Source organism: Excalfactoria chinensis, chromosome 2, assembly GCF_039878825.1.
Source record: "Excalfactoria chinensis isolate bCotChi1 chromosome 2, bCotChi1.hap2, whole genome shotgun sequence".
Taxonomy (NCBI): Eukaryota; Metazoa; Chordata; class Aves; order Galliformes; family Phasianidae; genus Excalfactoria; species Excalfactoria chinensis.
In genome coordinates, this window is record NC_092826.1 from 19472600 (window position 1) to 19491932 (window position 19333).

At 37.6% G+C, this 19333-nt stretch overlaps 1 protein-coding gene across 4 annotated transcripts in view; it reads left to right on the forward strand.

Annotated features, from left to right (window-relative positions):
* The window catches only part of UBR5 (ubiquitin protein ligase E3 component n-recognin 5), a 74823-nt gene that overhangs the window by 34786 nt on the left and 20704 nt on the right, over positions 1-19333 (forward strand). For 2 of the 4 annotated variants that reach the window (XM_072327354.1, XM_072327355.1), the window contains exons 13-35: positions 771-888; positions 1788-1972; positions 2312-2421; positions 2657-2769; positions 5627-5770; positions 5864-5975; positions 6169-6323; positions 7221-7418; positions 8435-8645; positions 9264-9308; positions 11928-12054; positions 12621-12772; positions 13146-13241; positions 13619-13742; positions 14086-14183; positions 15283-15431; positions 15821-15912; positions 16346-16492; positions 16590-16708; positions 16803-16929; positions 17032-17161; positions 17698-17858; positions 18386-18625. In XM_072327354.1, the coding sequence (XP_072183455.1) occupies positions 771-888; positions 1788-1972; positions 2312-2421; positions 2657-2769; positions 5627-5770; positions 5864-5975; positions 6169-6323; positions 7221-7418; positions 8435-8645; positions 9264-9308; positions 11928-12054; positions 12621-12772; positions 13146-13241; positions 13619-13742; positions 14086-14183; positions 15283-15431; positions 15821-15912; positions 16346-16492; positions 16590-16708; positions 16803-16929; positions 17032-17161; positions 17698-17858; positions 18386-18625 (3153 nt within the window). The remainder of the gene's footprint in view (positions 1-770; positions 889-1787; positions 1973-2311; positions 2422-2656; positions 2770-5626; positions 5771-5863; positions 5976-6168; positions 6324-7220; positions 7419-8434; positions 8646-9263; positions 9309-11927; positions 12055-12620; positions 12773-13145; positions 13242-13618; positions 13743-14085; positions 14184-15282; positions 15432-15820; positions 15913-16345; positions 16493-16589; positions 16709-16802; positions 16930-17031; positions 17162-17697; positions 17859-18385; positions 18626-19333) is intronic. The other 2 variants (XM_072327356.1, XM_072327357.1) reach the window with 1 other exon arrangement.

The window sequence follows — 19333 nt, forward strand, 5'->3', positions numbered from 1 at the left end:
ACAAGAGTTTTGGTCCCTGCAACACTGGCAGTTGTTGCTGTTTGTCTTTTACTTATCACAAAGACAGAGGGTTTCTAAGAAAAGCATCCAAAGCGTTAACCCATTGGTTAAAGTGTGAAGCGCTGCAATGCTGTAGTATCCAAATAAGGATGCTAACTGTGCATAAAAGTGTTATTTTCAGCAAAACTGAGTGGATATCATTGTAAAAACAGTGATTTTTGATTTGTTGCATGTTTTTTGTTTGTTTTTTGTCTTGTAGCAGCTGTGATCATAGTGTAGTCTGTGATAGGAGTCTGGAGTCCCTCCCTGGGAGGAGGGAGAGGCTTTTAAGAGTTTTTCTTAAAAAAAAAGCATGTCCACCTCCCCAATAACTGCATATTCTGACAATAACCACTGTCATAGGAAGGACGGACGCTGTCAAGATCAGAGAGGAAGAAATGCAACTTAAAGGCAGCGACTGGAACATGCCGTTTGAGATAGAGATCTTGAGGCACATCAAACTAAAATGAAAGCCTTTCAGCAGCTTTGCATTTTGCATACACTCTCTCTTCCTCCTTCTCTAATACAGTCACTATTGGAGGTGAATTTGGAAAGTGAGGATGAAGAGAGAGAAACGTGTCATTTTTGCAGTTCTTTAGGTTTTTGGGGAAGGTGACACAGGCTTGTATATTGAATCCTAAGTGCATGAAGCAGAAGGAACAAGTTGTTCAAAGATAGAAATAAAAATTATTTCTCTGCCTTTATAAAAATAATCTGTATTTTTTCCACAGGGGCGTTGTTCCTTTCAGCCAAAGGAAGAAAATGCTAGAAAAGGCCAGAGCAAAAAATAAGAAGCCCAAGTCCAGTGCTGGTATCTCCTCCATGCCAAATATAACTGTTGGAACCCAGGCAAGTGCAGCTGTCACGTGATGCTTTTACAGTGTTGTACGATGAGCTTACAAATAGTAATAATGTAAAAGTCAGGTTCCATTCTTGTTGTGCACAAGTGTATCAGGAACTTTGCTGTTAACGTGGTATACTTCAATTACATGTCTCTAAAGTGAGGTGATGTGTCCTATTAGTGTTACTTCTTACTTGTGTGGTAATTGCTGCAAACATGGAGGAATTAACTGTACCTGTACGGAGCGGGGAGTTTTGTTGGTTTTTAACTCAACTACCAATTTTGTGTTTTGAGAAGGTGGAATTTTAGTAATCCCATGGTTTTCCATGAGGTACCTGGCTGTGTGGGGGTGCTGGTGGTTGTTTTTTGTTTGGTTGGGGTGTTTTTTTTGTTGTTTGTTTTTTTGCATTTCAGGCATCTGCAAAATCAAGAGCTGGGATTTATTGCGTATTCAGTGGAAAATACATTTGGTTTGAAGCCTTTAACAAAATGGTTAATAGCTGATTCAGAGAGAGAGAATTTCTTGTGATTATTATTAGAACTAGTATGAGAGAAAACAATCCCTTCCTCAGGAGCCTGTTTCTTTTGGTTCCCAATCCATTCTAGTCAGCTCTGGGATGAGTCTTTGTTTTTGAATGAATCACTCCTTTTGTTGTTAAGCATCTGAATATTGTGTATTAAACAGTTACACCACTGAAGCTGTTGTTTTCAGCTGTGAATTGCACTGTAGTCTCTTTCTTCTAGCAAAGTGCATAGTACATCACGCTGACTTTCCTTTTCACCCGCTTCCATAAGGATTCTTTCCTATTTTTTGATTACTACATCTGTTACCAAGAAAGTGCACACACATGTGGTTTCCTTTGGCATAATACATTCTTCTTATAGCAATAAATATTTCCATCTGTAGGTGTGCTTAAGAAATAACCCCCTCTACCATGCTGGAGCAGTTGCTTTTTCAATCAGTGCTGGAATTCCGAAAGTGGGTGTGTTAATGGAATCTGTTTGGAACATGAATGACAGCTGTCGATTTCAGCTTCGGTCACCAGAGAGCTTGAAAAATATGGAGAAAGCCAGCAAGACTACAGAGGCCAAGTAAGTGTGTTTAGAATGAGAATGTATGCACACAGAACATGTACTTGATATTCTTTCGAATTGCTGATTGATGCAGCCTTAAGGGAGGTCATGTTTTTCAGTTTCTAGCTTTCTTGCAAACTGCTAAACGTGCAGAAATGCTCACTGCTTCAGAGGTGTGTCAGTGATGTAAAAGCACTATGGAAAGGTGAAAAGCAGAGGACTGTTAAATGGGAATTTTTCCTCTGATGTGTCTGAAGTTTTATATTTGAATAACTGAAAGATGTTTTGTTTATGGAACCTGAGGGCTTGGAAAGATAGTTTTCATGGCTTAATTTTAAGTAACAGTTTTCATTCTAGGCCTGAAAGTAAACAGGAACCAGTGAAAACTGAGATGGGTCCTCCACCTTCCCCAGCTTCCACTTGCAGTGATGCATCTTCAATAGCAAGCAGCGCGTCAATGCCATATAGTGAGTAGCATATAGCTCATAGTAACCTAAAATATTTCTATAGATAAGAAACTCTTGAAGCTCTTCATTTTCTAGATTTGAAAGCTTGAAAATGTTCTGGATTTGAGAGCTGGAAGCTCTTTGATTTCTAGATTTATTTTGTGGGGAAAACAAAATTTGGTGAGCAATGCCTTTTTGGCGCTTCGATTAAACTTTTCAAGTCTCTTTTTTCACTGATTACTTTTTCTTGTCTCAGAGCGACGACGATCAACTCCTGCTCCAAAAGAGGAGGAGAAAGTGAATGAGGAGCAGTGGTCTCTGAGGGAAGTTGTGTTTGTGGAAGACGTTAAGAATGTTCCTGTTGGCAAGGTTTGTCTAAAATCTACCAGTGATTTTTAATTACTTTACATAAGCTAATTGTTGAAGTGGCATAAGAATTAAATCATCTTGGCAGTTCACTGCTAAGCTTTTCCAAACCAAGAAAAAACGGGAAGGCCCACAGAAGTTTTCCACACGCTTTGAGGATTAGGATTGCTTTCAGTTTTGTTCATGGAGGACCTTTCATATATTTTAAAAGTGTGTAAAAATCCAGAATAGGAACTGATTGTCCAAGAGAAGGCAGTAGATACAGCCAAGGTTATTATAATTACTTACTTAGTGGTATTACTTGTGCAGAAGTGGAAGATGTTCCTTGAGTGGTGTCTGTGAGTGCAAGCGGCCCACAGTGAATTGTTGTGTTTTTGATCATTTCTGCAAAGGGAAACATTGTGCAAATTAATTTATTGCAACACTTCTGTTTTTGTAAATGAGGTGTTAAGGTCTAATTGATGTCACTGACACCATTGTTTGCCTCTTATACCAGCTTTCAGAAAGCGTTTTACTTTTATTTGGAATCGTGTTTGTTCTTTGTGGGATGCCTTGAGACAAAGTACTATAAGAAATACAGAACAGTTTGAATTTTCATATTTTCATATTTTCTCTGAAATGCTTAAGCCAATAAGTAGGGGGAAAAAAAAGTGTAAACTGTATTATGAATACAATTACTGGTTCCAAATCTATTCTGTAAGCTGTATAGCCTTGTGGTGCCTACATTAAGGAGAGAAACAGTTCATGCCACGTTATGTGTTTTACATGTAATTTAGATCAGTTGTGAAAAAGACTGGTGGCTCCTCAGTCTACCAAAGGGATACTTTTTGCAGCATTTTCTTGCAGGCTTCCAGAATGGCTGTTTCTGCTCATTATTAAACAGTTGTGTGAGATCACAACAAGCTAAATCACTGAATTAAGCAGAAAGATAATTTGACTTCTAAAGAATCTGGCTGGTCAGTTTATAGATAACCTCTGAGGCATACAGAAGTTTTGACTGCAGAAATGCTTTTAAATGAGTTTGGAGTCAGTTAAAACTTTCTGGGTTAAGAAGTACTGCCCTGTTAGAATCATAAATATACTTTCACCTGGTTTTCCACAGCCATTTGTTTACAGAATGATAGTCTAAAAAAATCACATCCTTGATGTATTGCTGTGGGTGATCTCCGCTTACAAAGCTTTGTGTAGCAAATTCACTATTTATTTTTATAAAGGCATTTTAAAAAACCCATTACATTCTGCTTGTTAAACTGGAAGTTGTGCTTGAAGCACTGGCGTGTGATTTCAGGCTTTCAAGTTAGTTTGACTGACTGAAGAAAATAAAATCTAAATGAGTTTTGATTAAATTTTGTAATTAAACAAGAAGCATTTGGACAGTGCTCTTAGATGTATGGTTTAATTTTCAGGTGGTCATGTATGGAGCCGGGAGTTGATGATCTTTGTGGATCTTTTCCAAGTCAATGCACTCTGATTCTATGATCTTTGTCTAGAGTCTTGTTAGTCTGAGTACAAATGTTTGTATGTCCCAGACCAGAGTTAATGTTCAGGAATCTTGTGACTAGGTCTGTGTTTTCAAAGGTTCGGTAGCGTTCTCGCAGCTAGTAAGTGCTCTAACTATCCATAACACTCTTTATAGTAGAAATCTCCTAACACCTTCATGATTGTCAATAAATTCTTCTTTGTAGTGTACTTGGTAAGTTACACTTAGCTAGAGAAATTGGGAAAAAGCAAGGAAATGCCTGGATTTTTATTGTTTTGAATATCTTGATAGTATGAAAATTGCTTTTTATTCCAGGGGACCTCTAAGATGGTTAGGCTTTTATTGCTTTGTAGGCGCTTTCTGTGTAGGAAATATTGAGAAATCAGAGCCTAGTCAAGACTGGTGGTGACTCATATCTTGTTCTGTTAAAAACTGAGTATATACTGAAATCTTATTCTTTCTCTGAATGAAAACATTGTCCCTCCTCCTGTTCTCTTTTTCTTTTGAGAAGATTATGGTCTCAAGTGGAAACTCAAAGGGCCTTGTTTGGTGATATTCTAAGCTGTCAAGGAAAACTTTTCCAACAGTTCTGATGAGATATACATGGCAGCAACTCTTCAGAGAGGCTTACAGTAGCAGAAATAACTGTGCAGGTGCAGGGCTGAAAAATTTCATTTCCTTGTGGGGGAGAGAAGACACAGTACATACAAAGTGGTTCTGGATGGACTTAATCTTTCAGTCGTAAGGGACTGAGTACAGAACTTTTATCACTGAGTATAAACAATAGATATTAAACCCATGAACAATCTTTTTCATAAGACATTCACCTTGAGGAGTGAGCACTAAGACACAGAACAGAGTAAGAATAAAAACTCAAAAATGTGGCAGAAAAAGAGTGACTTCCTATTTCCTGTAGTAAGGGAGCTAATAGGCAATTAAAGTCTACATCAGCTTTGTTCAGCTGTTAAGTAATGTTCAGAATTCCCTGCCAGAAAATGCTGTTTGTTTCCAAAATTGGTTAAACAAATCAGTAGGAGAATTATGTATCCAGGCTATTAAACCTGAAGTAGTCCCACTGCTTCCAGTAGATGGGATGATGTACTAAGAGAATAACTGTAGGAACTTCTTCAGTCAGTTCCGTTGGTTTCTGTTGGAGGTGGGAAACTGAAGGGAAGGGGCCTTCAACCTGCTTGTGAAATAATTAAGAGATACAGTTCTAAAGTGTTCAGAAACTTCAGCAGAACATCCAGGCTAATGACCAAGAGCTAATGACCAAGTTTTTTGTTTTCCTAACAAAGGTCTGGTTTATTTTGAAGAAGGTTAGTCTAAACAGTGTCTATTCAAAGCTTTTATTAAAACTGTTATGTTTTCTGCTTGTAGGTGCTAAAAGTGGATGGTGCTTATGTTGCTGTCAAATTTCCGGGCACCTCCAGTAATGCAAATTGTCAGAGCAGTTCAAATTCAGATCCAGATCCTTCCTCTCTTCTCCAGGATTGCAGGCTGCTCAGAATAGATGAACTACAGGTGCGTATTTGAGACATATTGAAAAAATGAAGTGTTATGAAATATGAGCAGCGTGTATTTTACTGCATCTAAACGTTTTATGGATGCTCTTAGGTCGTAAAAACTGGGGGAACTCCGAAAGTTCCGGACTGTTTTCAAAGGACACCCAAGAAGCTGTGTATTCCTGAAAAAACAGAGATTCTAGCAGTCAATGTAGATTCAAAAGGTAAGTAGGACTTAACGCTTAAATATACTCCATTATGTCCTCCACTACCCTTCTCTCTCCTTAGCGGGAAACTGTTACTGTCAAGACTAAGTTAAATAGTTGTTTTCATTGACCTTAGTAAAAATGCAGTAGTTAAGAGTTCTTACTGAATACCGTCAAGGCATTAACTTTTTTTTTTCATGCATCTCTGAAGGAGTTCATGCAGTCCTGAAAACTGGGAATTGGGTTCGATACTGCATATTTGACCTCGCTACTGGAAAGGCTGAACAGGAAAACAACTTCCCTACTAGCAGCATTGCATTCCTGGGTCAGAATGAGAGAAGTGTTGCTATTTTTACAGCTGGACAGGTTTGTTTTCTGCATTTCAGTCATTTAACCTCACTGCATTTCACTCCTGTTATCTTTAAGTGGAATGGTACAGTCTGTTCCGTAAGGCCTTTCTAAATACTGATGAAGAGTAGCTTTTGAATGAGTAGATTGTGAAAAACTTGGTACCACCATTAATAATTTGAAGGGATATGTGGAATAGCAGTCTAACAAGCTTTAAGCACTTTTATATTATTTAAAATACAATTTGAATAAAAAGTAAAAAGGGAGAAAAGCAACTTGACAGTGGCTGCTGCGTTAGCATAAACTCTATTCAGCTAAGTTTTGGAAGTGAGATGGAAAAAATGTTAAGGTGAAAGTTCAGCAATATTCAGATGAAAGTATTAACAAAAAATCTAACAAAAAGGATACCTTAAGATTTTGTACAACTCTTAACTATCTGTTGTTAAATATCCTATTGTATCTGGTTCTGTGGCTGATTACACTGTGCAGATATACATGAGTTGATCTTAGAAAAAAATAGTGAAGTCTTTCAGTGATAAATTTTGCTTAGGGTAGCTGAAAGGAACTCTTGGTAAAGGGACTGAATTTTTGTTGTATTTCAGCATATTCAGCTTTCTTGGGAGTATTTAAGTAATCACTGTGTAATGTAGGTACTATATATGTGTTTCATTAGTAATGTTTCTCTGTGAACACTTGTCATTAAATAAGTACTCTAAATAATATTTACTGTCTTAAGCAAATCTTGGGTGTTTGAAAAAGGGAATTTACTATCTTTTGCTGCCCTGTTTGGCATAAATGAGTGTTTTGGGTCAACTGATGTCTCTGTTGGCAATAAAGTATAAAGTGGACCCTTTTGTGAAGCGTAATATTTGTAAATTGTGGAGTTTAATTCTAAAATATCTTTCCCCAACATAGGAATCTCCTATTATTCTTAGAGACGGAAATGGTACAATCTACCCAATGGCAAAAGACTGTATGGGTGGGATACGAGACCCTGACTGGCTTGATCTTCCACCTATTAGTAGTCTCGGAATGGGTGTTCATTCCTTAACAAATCTTCCTGCTAACTCAACCATCAAAAAGAAAGCTGCAATTATTATTATGGCTGTTGAGGTAAAATTGTTTCTATAATACAGAATTATATGCTATTTTTCTCTTGCTTCTATGAAATTATGCTTCAGGCAACTTTGTGTTTAGATACCGGTCTCTGTTTGGATACCAATTTGTGTTTTTACTACATAAACTAGTTCCAGCAGAAAATTCTCATAGAAACATGAAAGCGCAAATTGATGTCGTAAAGTGGAAGATGCATTTTGGTAGTCTGTAGCTTCAACAGATTTTAATAAATACTATATCCTTGCATGTACAACTAGTACACAATTTTGTTTTATGGGCTCAAAGCTTTTCTGAGTGGTCCAGACATCTTATTTTCTTGTGAATGCAGCACATTTTTGTAACTTATATTTACCATAAATTAGCAAAATCAAATATCTTTTCACTTGAATTTGCTCTACTTATCCATGGTTCTGTATGAACAGTTTTTGCTGTGAACTTATCTATCATGTAACATAAACCCAACATTGATTTGTTTGGCTTTTTTTTTTTAGTTAAATCTGTGTGCTGTGCTGCCACCAATGCTATGCATCTGTTAGGCTGGGACTGATTTCACAGTGGAGTATTCAGCTGCTGTTGAATATAACCGTATTATACTGGGGATGAGCCTCCCAAACCTTCAGCGACTTCTAGTTATTTACTCCTCAGTGTGCATTATCATTTCTCTAAAACAAATACATTTATTTATTTTTCCAGTCATACCACTTTTCCTATATTAAATTAAATGGGAGTAATTTGTCTTAAGAACATACCTGTGAAGCCAGAGATGTGCTTTTGCAAGTCTCGATAGCTTCTGCTGCTTGAACCTGCCCTTGCTATTAATTCCTGTGCCCATTTTGCGTTTTTAGTAGTGCTGTAATTGAGATTATATGTGTTCTCAGACGTTCCTGCTGAGAATGTCCTTTGTTTCGGCTATTCGACTAATTTAAAAAATGGAAGGCAGGATGTACCTATGAAATTTATATGCTTGTGGTTTTTGTATTTTCATTTAACTTACTCTATTCTTTTGAGTACAGAAACAAACCTTAATGCAGCACATCCTCCGATGTGACTTTGAGGCTTGCAGACAGTACCTGATGAATCTTGAACAAGCAGTTGTCTTGGATCAGAACCCACAAGTGCTGCAGACGTTCCTTGGCCACAGATGTGACGGAAACCGCAATATTCTGCATGCTTGTGTGTCTGTATGCTTTCCAACCAGCAACAAAGAAACAAAAGAGGAAGAGGGTGAGCTCAACAGAGTCATGAAAATAGTTTGAAAGTAAACTTTTATGCGTTGTCCAGATAACTTGTTTTAAAATCTGCATTCCTCAGATATGAGTAGCTTAAAATTTAGCACTTAAAATGTTCCTGAATGTGCCAAAGGTGATGAGATGACATTTTTATTACCGTCTTAAAGATTTGTAGGAATTCAATAGTTGGGAATACTGAACTATGTTTACTCATTATAAAAGGCAAGCTCTTTGCATCTCTGTATTAATTTTAAATGACAGCAAATATTTTTCAGCTTTGTCACTGATATCTCTGTTATATCACTAGCGAGCTTTTAAAGGAATAATATTTAATATTTTTCAAGTGTTATGCGAATGCTTTCAATGTTACTTGCAGTTGACATATTAAGAAACGTAAGAGACTTTTTGTTACTGCTAGTCACTGACACCATTTAAAAATGTCTGTTAAATATTGTTATGTATAAAACACGTTAACAGGACAACAAGGTTGCTAAGTCAAGCACTCAAAAGATAAAAATCAGGAGATGCCAGAATTAGGTTGACCCAGGTGCTGTACGTGGTTGTGCATTGTGAAATGGTCTTTAATTACACCGTCATACTATTTTTTCCACAGGACTACCTCATTCAGTGCACAAGATGGACGGTGCTCACCGAATGGGTAGCTATTCAATATTTCTTTTTATCCTCATCATTCAGTGTGTGGCCCCATTCCTTACTTATGCACACCATACAAACCTGCACTGAATAATGAATGAACTCTCTGGTGAGATTTTTTGTACGGTGCTGTCATTGAAATTTAGTCATTTGTAGAGATCAACTGTTTCTCAGTATCCCTATCTACAAGATAGGGATAATGGCACGGATTTCTCATCTTTTAAAGGTGGTATAGCTTGACATTTTTCTTCATTCAGAGCTGTTGGCTAATTTTGAGAGTTCTGTTGGAGAAACCCGGGGCATAATCTCACCTTTTTGTGTAGGTGTTATTTTAAAACGTTTTATTCCAGAGATGGATTCATTAGTAATTTTATTTGTTCTGTGAATGTTAATTATTTCTGTGAGTCAGGCACCTTTTACGTGTCCAAAATGTATCACCATAATTTATAGAAATGTGTTTAAAGTTCTCTGTGCTGTTAGATGTGTTGGAAATAGGATCCCATTCCTCAAAGTGGTGTTCAGTGGCGTTAAACACAGGACGGTGTTTTCCCTTCTCCTTTCCAAGCTGTTAATGCTTTACTACGTGCTGATCAGATACTGCAGCAAACAAGGCACAAACAGCTTGCTCATTGTACAACCCTTCATCTCTAGTGTGTCGTCCATCCTGTGCACTGATTGAGGCAGGGGTATTGTTGAGGGAAAAAATAAACAAAACAAAGCAAAAAAATAAAAGAAAATAAAACTACCACCACCAAAAAGCTATTACGTAGCTGCAGACTGTTTTGATTTTAAGCACACAAGGAAGCTGAAATAAGGATGCATGGGCAAACTTAATTTGACTTTTCCTAATTTGAGTGCTTGTCTTTGCAACCTTGGCATTCTTTCAGTAACTTCATTTGGATGTAATTTAACTTTCCGAAATACAAAAAATGTGGACCTGATGGACTTTAACACCCCTCTGCCTCTCTCTCACAAATGTTGTTTATAAAAGGGTATTCATGTCTTTATATTCAAGTCGCGTTCACCTTCTACTTGTAACTGCTAGTGAGTGATATTAGGACAAGCTTATTTTCTGTGCATCATCTGGAGGGCAGTGGTGATTAATGTTATTGTCTGTAAGTTAGACAGCCATTTGTTGAACTGAAAGAAGATTGATGTAGGAGTAAAAGCTTCAGTTCCAGGCTTTATATTTGATGTCCCTTGGCAATTATGGAACCTAAGGTCCCTTCTCAGGTGGTGCCTGGCTGAGACCCTTTTCTCTACCTCCTGAAGTGCTGGAAGGGGAATAAGTGAGGGCAGGGATAAGCTTTTTGTCTTCTCAGATCCTGTGTGTAGTTGTCTCACAGCTCATGCTTTGGATAAAAGAATCGCAGAAGATGTGGACCTAGACCATTACAAAACTGGGGACAGGTTACTGTGTTTCTCTGTGATTTGATGTTTCCTGAGTCTAGCCAGTAGAAGTGATTTAGGAAAGACAGGTCTGCAGGAAATGTCCAAAGTAGGTAAAATGCTCCAAGACTTATGACAGTGAATTTCAGATAACTTTAATGAATACCTATGAACTGAGTTTTGTTTCTGAGTGACCAGTAGCTGTAGCAACTCTGAGAAGTGTTCCGAAAGAACGATCAAATTCATTTCAAAGATTTTCTTTTTAGTCAGAAAGACACCCTTTCTTTCTAGGTTGTAATAAAAATAGTTGTCAGCTCTGTTGACACGAAAATTTCTCCTGGCCTTAGTCCTGCTTAATGTAGTTTCTCCTTTGGTTCTTTTTGGGCCCACTGTGACGGTAACTTGTACTTTGCTATGTAATGGCTGTGTCGTCCATGCCTGTAGTCCTAAAGAAGGGATGGCTGTTTGTCATGCACAGCTGACTTTTACCACTTTATCTGTGTATTTATTTTGCAGTGAAATTTGGTTTCTTGTTCAAGCGGTTGCTTCAAGTTGTACTCTATACAATTAGGCAGGATTTTTTTGTTTGTACAGCACCTGGCACAACTCAATCCTGGTTATGACTAGGACTTTTAGGTATTGTGGTGCTTAGGTTTTAGATATCAGAAATAACGCTCATACTTGAATTTAAACTGCTTGCAGTACCGTATTATATTCTCACCACAGTTAATTTTCCTAAGCATACTCATAAATAGAGCATGTATCTTAGAGACCCAGAACTCTGTGTTGATGCTCACTGTGAAGTATTTTATTTTTTTCGTTTCATTTTGTTCTGTTTTTTTTAATTTTATTTTTTTAATTGCCATTACTTTGGAACCTTGTACTCAGCAAGTGTCTACAAGTCAGCCATATTAGACCCCTGTCTGCTGATGATACTGAAAGCTTGTTCTGGAATGTGTGTACTTTGTGTTTCCGTCCTTTTAGAAATTGAACCCTCTCAAAATCATGGTTAATGCTTGTCCATTTAAAAAAAACAAAACACGAAAACAGAAAAAAAATCAAAAGAAGAAAAAAATCCAAAGTAACTACTTGAGCCTATTGTGTCCTCTCTAAATCTTAATAAAAATAAATTGCAGGGAACATATTATGATTAGAGGCATTTAATACTTTACGCTCCTTCCTTATTGTTTTCCAAAGTGGAAGTTTGACCCTAAAATTGTTCTTATTTTTCCAGAAGCAGAGCGCTCTGAAAGGAATACATTTGCTGAAAGGCTCTCAGCTGTGGAAGCAATCGCAAATGCAATTTCAGTTGTGTCAAGTAATGGTCCAGGAAGCCGAGCAGGATCATCAAGTAGCAGAAGGTAAACAGACTGAAGTTTTCTGTATTCTGATTTTTGGTACTTTTACCAGTCTCTTAATTTTTTTCCTTCAACATAGCTCAAAAATATGCTCACTTACTTGTTTGATGTCACATCTCACACCTTCAAAGAGCCCTTCTGGATTGGTAGCTAATGGTGGTATATTTCCAAATTAATTCCATTTTGTGGGATTTGGGCATTGTCTTTTCAGGAAAGTGTCCAGATGGGCCTGGGGTATCTCCAGAGGAGACTCCACAATGTCTCTTGATGGTCTATTGCAGTGCTCTGTTACACTGTCAATGAAGAAGTCCTTCCTTGTGTTAGTATGGAGCTTTCTGTGTTGTATTTTCTGCCCATTGCCCCTTGTTCTATTACTACATGCCCATGCCACTGAGAAGAGTCCACTCCCGTTGAATTAGCTCCCACACTTGAGATATTTGTAAACAGTTGTGAGATACTCTCTCAGTCAGAGTTTGATTTCTTTTTCCAGCATGAAAGCTTGCTTTAAGATATTCTAAGTGTAGATCATGATTTTACTATTTTTACTCTTGTTAATTCTTACGATTCAGTCTGAGGTTAAGAGAAATGATGAGGAGATCCTTGAGAGCTGCTGGACTGGGCAGACAGGAAGCTGGCGCTTCATCAAGTGATCACCAAGACCCAGTTTCTCCACCAATAGCTCCTCCCAGCTGGGTTCCAGATCCACCTGCGATAGATACAGGCAAGTCTGCTGTTGTAATAAATTGAACTGTAAAATGAGTGATTTACTGAAGGAACCGGTGGCATTTAAGGTGAATTTGTTAGACTTTGAGACTTAAATGATAATGTTAGTGAGGCAGCAAGAAGTGCTTTAAGAGTTTACTGAGGACTTAGACGTTCTTTTAAAATCCAATATGTGTCTTTCTAGTGCTGATATCGGACTTCAGTAAAATATGCTTTGTAGTTGATTGCTAGTCTAGGAATGTGGCCATTTGTAGGAGAGAATGCCAGTTAAATACAGAAAACCTGCTGTGTGTTAGACATTGCAGAAAGAGCATGTTGTTAGGGATGTCTTGATATATTGATATACATCCTGCTGTTCTGTTTACTGAAAGATGGTGACATTGATTTTATCCTGGCCCCCGCTGTGGGATCTCTTACCACAGCAGCGACTGGCACCGGCCAAGGACCGAGCACCTCCACGATACCAGGTGAGAGCATCGTGCTTATCTGATAATGCTTCAGAAGCAAAATGAGCTGAAAGCTTGCACACACCTTCTACATATGCAAATGCCTCTTACCAATCAAAGATTGGGGTGAAGCAGAACTTCATGAGTGTGCAGAATACGTGAAGTTTTATGCAAAAGTTATTCTTAGCTAAGTAAAATTAGGTTTGCTGTCTCTATTTAGGAATGTAACTTGGAACTGAAATTCTCAGTACTTCAGCGAAATGCTACTGCACCTAGAAAACTGCCCAATAGTCCTACTGATGACTCACCCAAATGAGGCGCTGAATTATTTGCATTTAATAGGTAGTCATTTTTTGAGGGGAAAACAGTTTCTGTGCACTTCCATTTTGTCATTATAGGGCCTTCTACTGAACCATCTGTAGTGGAATCAAAAGATCGGAAGGCAAATGCTCATTTCATACTGAAATTACTATGCGATAGCGTTGTGTTACAGCCTTATCTTCGAGAATTGCTCTCAGCCAAGTAAGTGTTGTCAAGTGGATTCTCGCTATTTTTTTTAATGTTATATCACATCAGATTTATTGCATGAAGCTTTAAAAAAAGGTTATTTAAAGGCACATTTTGCTAAATATGAGAATGCTGCAAAATTGTCAATGTTTGTACCCTGACATCCTTTGAAATTAGATCCATTTCATAGAAGTAAAACGAGTAAGAGTACTTTATCTCACTGAATGTTTTTCTGCTTTGCACGAGGTTAGCACGGTTGAGCATTTTTATTTAGTTTGTACTTCTTCTGTTTAAAATGAAATAAATTCAGTGTTTTGATCTGTTTCATTTCTTTCCTCCCCCCCCACCCACCACCCAGGGATGCAAGAGGCATGACACCCTTCATGTCGGCAGTTAGTGGCCGGGCATATCCTGCTGCAATTACAATTCTAGAAACTGCACAAAAAATTGCTAAAGGTATGCTAGTTTCACAGGTCGTGTGTTGTTTCCTTCTGAAGTTTGGCCTTAGCATGTATTCAGGTTCATTGTTAACAGTGTCTCGTACATGTGAGATTTTGTGTGGTTGAGCAACTGATGGTTGCGCTCCCTCTACAGAGCAGTGTATACTGCTGTTTGTTTTGGAAACCTTGTTATTTCATGCCAGGTTAGGTGCTGTTACAGAAGACACTTCTGTGCAAACACAGACTTTGTGACTTAGGCAGCAGTGTTTAATTAGTCATATGTGAAGCTGAACTTGAGGGTCATAAGCAGATTAGAACTGTTGTGTGGCAATGTCTGAGTGTGTTCCTTGTAAGAATATTGCTGCCATCAAAGTGGTCTGTTCTACTGTTTGAGTACCAGTGAATCTAAAACAGGTAAGGAGTTGCTGGTGATAGAAGCTTCTTATACCCGCAGTGTGACTGTTGTGGTTTAATCCAGAAGGTAGCTAAGCACTATGTAGTCATTTGCTCACTCCTGCCACTTCCCAGCATAATACCTATATAGGTGTCTGTATATCCATAGATACAATGATGCACAAGTAATTGCTCACCACTGATGCCCCACTAATTCCTGCACTGTGGCAGTCAGACTGATGAACTCTTCCCCCTTTTTTTTTTCTTTTTTCTTTTTTCTTTTTTTTTTTTAATCTTTCCTTCTGCATCTTCTGCCTGATCTCATATAGTGTGGAATATCCCTTTGTCCAGCTAACATCAGCTGCCCTGATTCTGTCACTTCCCATCTCCTTGTGCCCCCTCAGCCCCTTGCTAGTAGGACAGCACGAGAAGCTGAGAAAACTAAGACAGCCTTGACTCTGTGCAGCTCAGCAACAGCTGAAACATCAATGTTTTTCTCCTAAAACCAAAACGTAGCGTCATAGCAGACACTATGAAGAAAATGATTCTGTCCCAGCTGAAACTAAGACAGTGACAAAAAATCTGTATTGAAGACTTTAGTGAAACTTCAAATTCCGTACATGATTTTGTACTGTCATCTGCTTTGTATGGGTGCTGCTGGTGGTTTTTATTGTGGTGTGTTCTGTTTTTCTTTTAACACTGGTATTCTACTGTTCTTTTAGCTGAAGCAACTTCAAGTGAAAAAGAAGACGATGTGTTTATGGGAATGGTTTGTCCTTCTGGTACAAACCCAGATGACTCTCCTTTATATGTTTTGTGTTGCAACGATACGTGCAGTTTTACCTGGACTGGTGCAGAGCATATTAACCAAGTAAGACTTTTTTTAAATTAAAAAAATATATATATTTTTCAGCCATGTATGGTATTAATCCAGTGATCTGATTTTTCAAAGGATTGAAGTGGTATTGTTTTAATTATTGTAACTTTTAATTGTATTTTGTCATTGCCTCCCCTAATTGCTTCTTACTCTTGAGGCTGGCAGTATTGGTCAGAATATGGCTGTTAATGGGTGTGGTTTTCCCCTCACTAACTTGAGCAAAATCTTTTTAATGGAAGCTTCTCTTTGGAAACTGAATATTCTAGCAACAGTTTCACTTCCTAGAGCTGACTAAGTGAGGACATCATTTTGAACAAGTGCAATTTTTTCTTAACCTCAGTTGTTCTGAAAGAACTACATAATATTTTGGTTAACTTTTTTAGGATATATTTGAATGCCGAACATGTGGCCTATTAGAATCTCTTTGTTGTTGCACAGAGTGTGCAAGGGTGTGTCACAAAGGACATGACTGCAAGTAAGTCTTTTGTTCTGTTTCTTATAATAAATCTGATTTTGTGGCTTCATTTCTCTCTGAGATTAATTGTTTTAGGTGGTTGGTTTTTTCCTTGATTAAGTCTTCAGATACTATAAGATTAATAAACTATTTAAAATACCTTTATTTTCCTTCCATTCTTCTCTGTAAGATTGATTTTATGGGTCAGAATTGAAATAGTAACAAAGGATGGTCTTTTACTTGAGCAGAAGAAACAAGAATAGCAAGTGCAAAGTGTAGAACTGCACAGTTTCTACACTGTTCTTTTAAGCCATATTTTGGCATCTTGCTAATAAGGGAAAACTGTAGCAGGAATCTTAATATCTATGTTAACACCCCAGCCTGTGTAGAAAATACTTGATACCTTGTGGACCACTGTAACACTGTTCTGCTTTTTTTTCCTCCTTTCTTGCAGGCTGAAACGAACATCCCCCACAGCTTACTGTGATTGCTGGGAAAAGTGCAAGTGTAAAACGTTAATTGCAGGACAGAAATCTGCTCGCCTTGATCTCCTTTATCGTCTTCTTACCACCACAAATCTTGTAACTATGCCAAATAGCAGGCAAGTTCATGCATGCAATGACTGGGGCAGATTAATCTTCATTACTTCAGCATCATGGTATATCATATCTCCATTAAATGACTTTTTTTCATTACAGGGGAGAACATCTTCTGCTGTTTTTAGTACAGACAGTTGCCAGGCAAACTGTGGAACACTGCCAATACAGACCACCTAGAATTAGGGAGGATCGCAATCGTAAAACTGCAAATCCTGAGGGTAAGAGTGCTCTCATTTATAAATGGTATTTATAATAAATGGCAAATTCTGTATTCGAGTACCTCCTTCTTATATTGCTTTTTTCTCTCTTTAGATTCTGATATGCCTGATCACGATTTAGAACCTCCTCGATTTGCCCAGCTTGCTTTGGAACGTGTTTTGCAAGACTGGAATGCACTGAAATCTATGATAATGTTTGGCTCCCAAGAAAATAAAGACCCGTGTGTATTTACAAATTGTTGTCAATGTAAAATTTGATCTAACGTTTGAGATGTGCTGACTTACATAAGTTTTATTTCATTTCTTTGTTTTTCTTTTCCAAGTCTTAGTGCAAGCAGTAGGATAGGCCATCTTTTGCCTGAAGAACAAGTTTACCTCAATCAGCAAAGTGGAACTATTCGCTTGGACTGTTTTACACACTGCCTTATTGTTAAATGCACAGCAGACATTTTGGTAAGCAGGCTTAGCCATATCTTACATAAATTCTGAATAATTGTAGAACAGTATGGGTTGGGAGGAACCCTTGAAGATCATATAGCCTACCTGCTTGCCATGGGCAGACATATGTCTATAGGTTTTGTTGCTCATAGCCTTTTGCAACTTCAGAAACTTCCATTAATGGGCTGTATGCAACATCTCTGGGAATCTGTTTCAGTGTCTCATTACCTTCATCATGAAAAATGTATTCCTTATATCCAACTTGAATCTGCTTTCTTTCAGTTCAAAGCCATTGCCTGTTGTCTGTGTCAGAGCTTGCTAAAAAATCTTTCTCCATCTTTCTTATAATCTCCCTGTGATACGATAAGGTGTTCCAGAGTGTTTTGTGTGAAACGCTTGGAGACTAATTTAAAAATGACATGAAATGATTCTATGATTCTAAAATGAGTTGTGTTTTTCTGAAATCACACTGTTACGACTGTGGTCTGTTTTCTTGAATCTGGCTTGTTTCACACATACAGTTATTGGACTCTAATGATGTGTTTCTGCAGCTCCTAGATACTCTACTGGGTACTCTTGTAAAAGAATTACAAAACAAGTATACACCAGGACGTAGAGAAGAAGCTATTGCTGTTACAATGAGATTCCTGCGCTCTGTGGCAAGAGTGTTTGTCATTCTTAGCGTCGAAATGGCTTCTTCCAAAAAGAAAAAGTAAGTATGAACAGTGTTTGTTTTCATTGTTCGCTGTTATTTGTTTTTTAATTCTCTCTCAACATGAGTTGATACTAATCACCAAGAGACAGAAACATTTGAATTAATTTGCAGTCTGTAGACAGTGTTGCTTCTCATGATGTGTGTATGTCTGAACTGCATAATAGCTATTGCCATCATGTAGTTTAAGTTTACTTCCTTATTAACAGAAATACTGAAGTTCTCTGTTTAAAACTTTAGGATTTTTGGTAGTAGGTTTTTTTAAATCAAATTGATAAAAAATAAATAAAATACAATCTATGTCTGTTTGTCAGTGGTGATTTAAATATCCAGCCCTAATCGCAAGTTTCTGGATGATGAGTGTCTTTAACTGACTTCAGTAGCATTGCATATATATGTACATGTAGCAGCACTATGTACTAAAGATAATTGTTTCAACTTTCTGAAAAAAATGATACAAAGAATTTTGAAAAGACAACCTACTTAACCTTTGTTTCCTTTTTTCTAATGCTTTTTTCCCCCTCCAGTAATTTTATCCCACAGCCAATTGGAAAATGTAAACGTGTATTCCAGGCGTTGTTGCCTTATGCTGTTGAAGAGTTGTGCAACGTAGCAGAATCTCTAATTATTCCAGTCAGGATGGGAATTGCACGTCCTACAGCACCCTTTACTCTTGCTAGCACTAGTATAGATGCCATGCAGGGAAGTGAAGAACTGTTTTCTGTGGAGCCTCTACCACCAAGACCATCATCTGACCAATCTAGCAGGTAAAGCTCACTGTTAATTTATTTTCAGAGAATGTTCAGAGTGGTTTTGTTGCTTATGTTGTGTTTTATTGTTAGCATTTATCTGTTAGCATTTTGCTAACAGAAAAGTTTTGTTCTGGCCAAGCGTTTTGGAAGTACTTCCTACTCTCAAAGTCTTTAAAGTGATTTAGGTTGATAATGATGTCCAGAGGTCATAACTTGTAACCCTGCCCCTTCTCGCACCAGTACCCCCAAAGTTCACGCTCAGGCCCTTGTCCAGTAGGTTCTGCATCTCTCCAAGAGTAGAAATTCCAGTGTTTTGGTGTAATTTTTTCAGATTGGTAACTGTCCTAATTGTGAAAAATCTTTTAAAATCTTATTTTTTTAATCTAACAGAAATTTCTTGTTTTAACTTGCAATGATTTCTTCTTGCTTTTCACTGTTTAACTCTGAGAAATAGCAAAAAATGTTGTTGCCAGCTTTTATCTGAATGGAATTGGTCTGCTGACTTTGGATGTATTTACACACGAAGCTTGGAAATTCTCTTACTAGTTTAAAAGATTTTGCTGGCTTTAGGTATTCTAGTTGTGCTAATTTACCATTTCAGTTTGGCTTTACCATCAATAAACTATTTGGCCACCTATCCACTCATCCAGGAACAAAGTTGATCATAATTTCCTGATAAACCTACAGAAGTTTTTTGCTTCAGTCTGTATCCAGCCGAGCTAT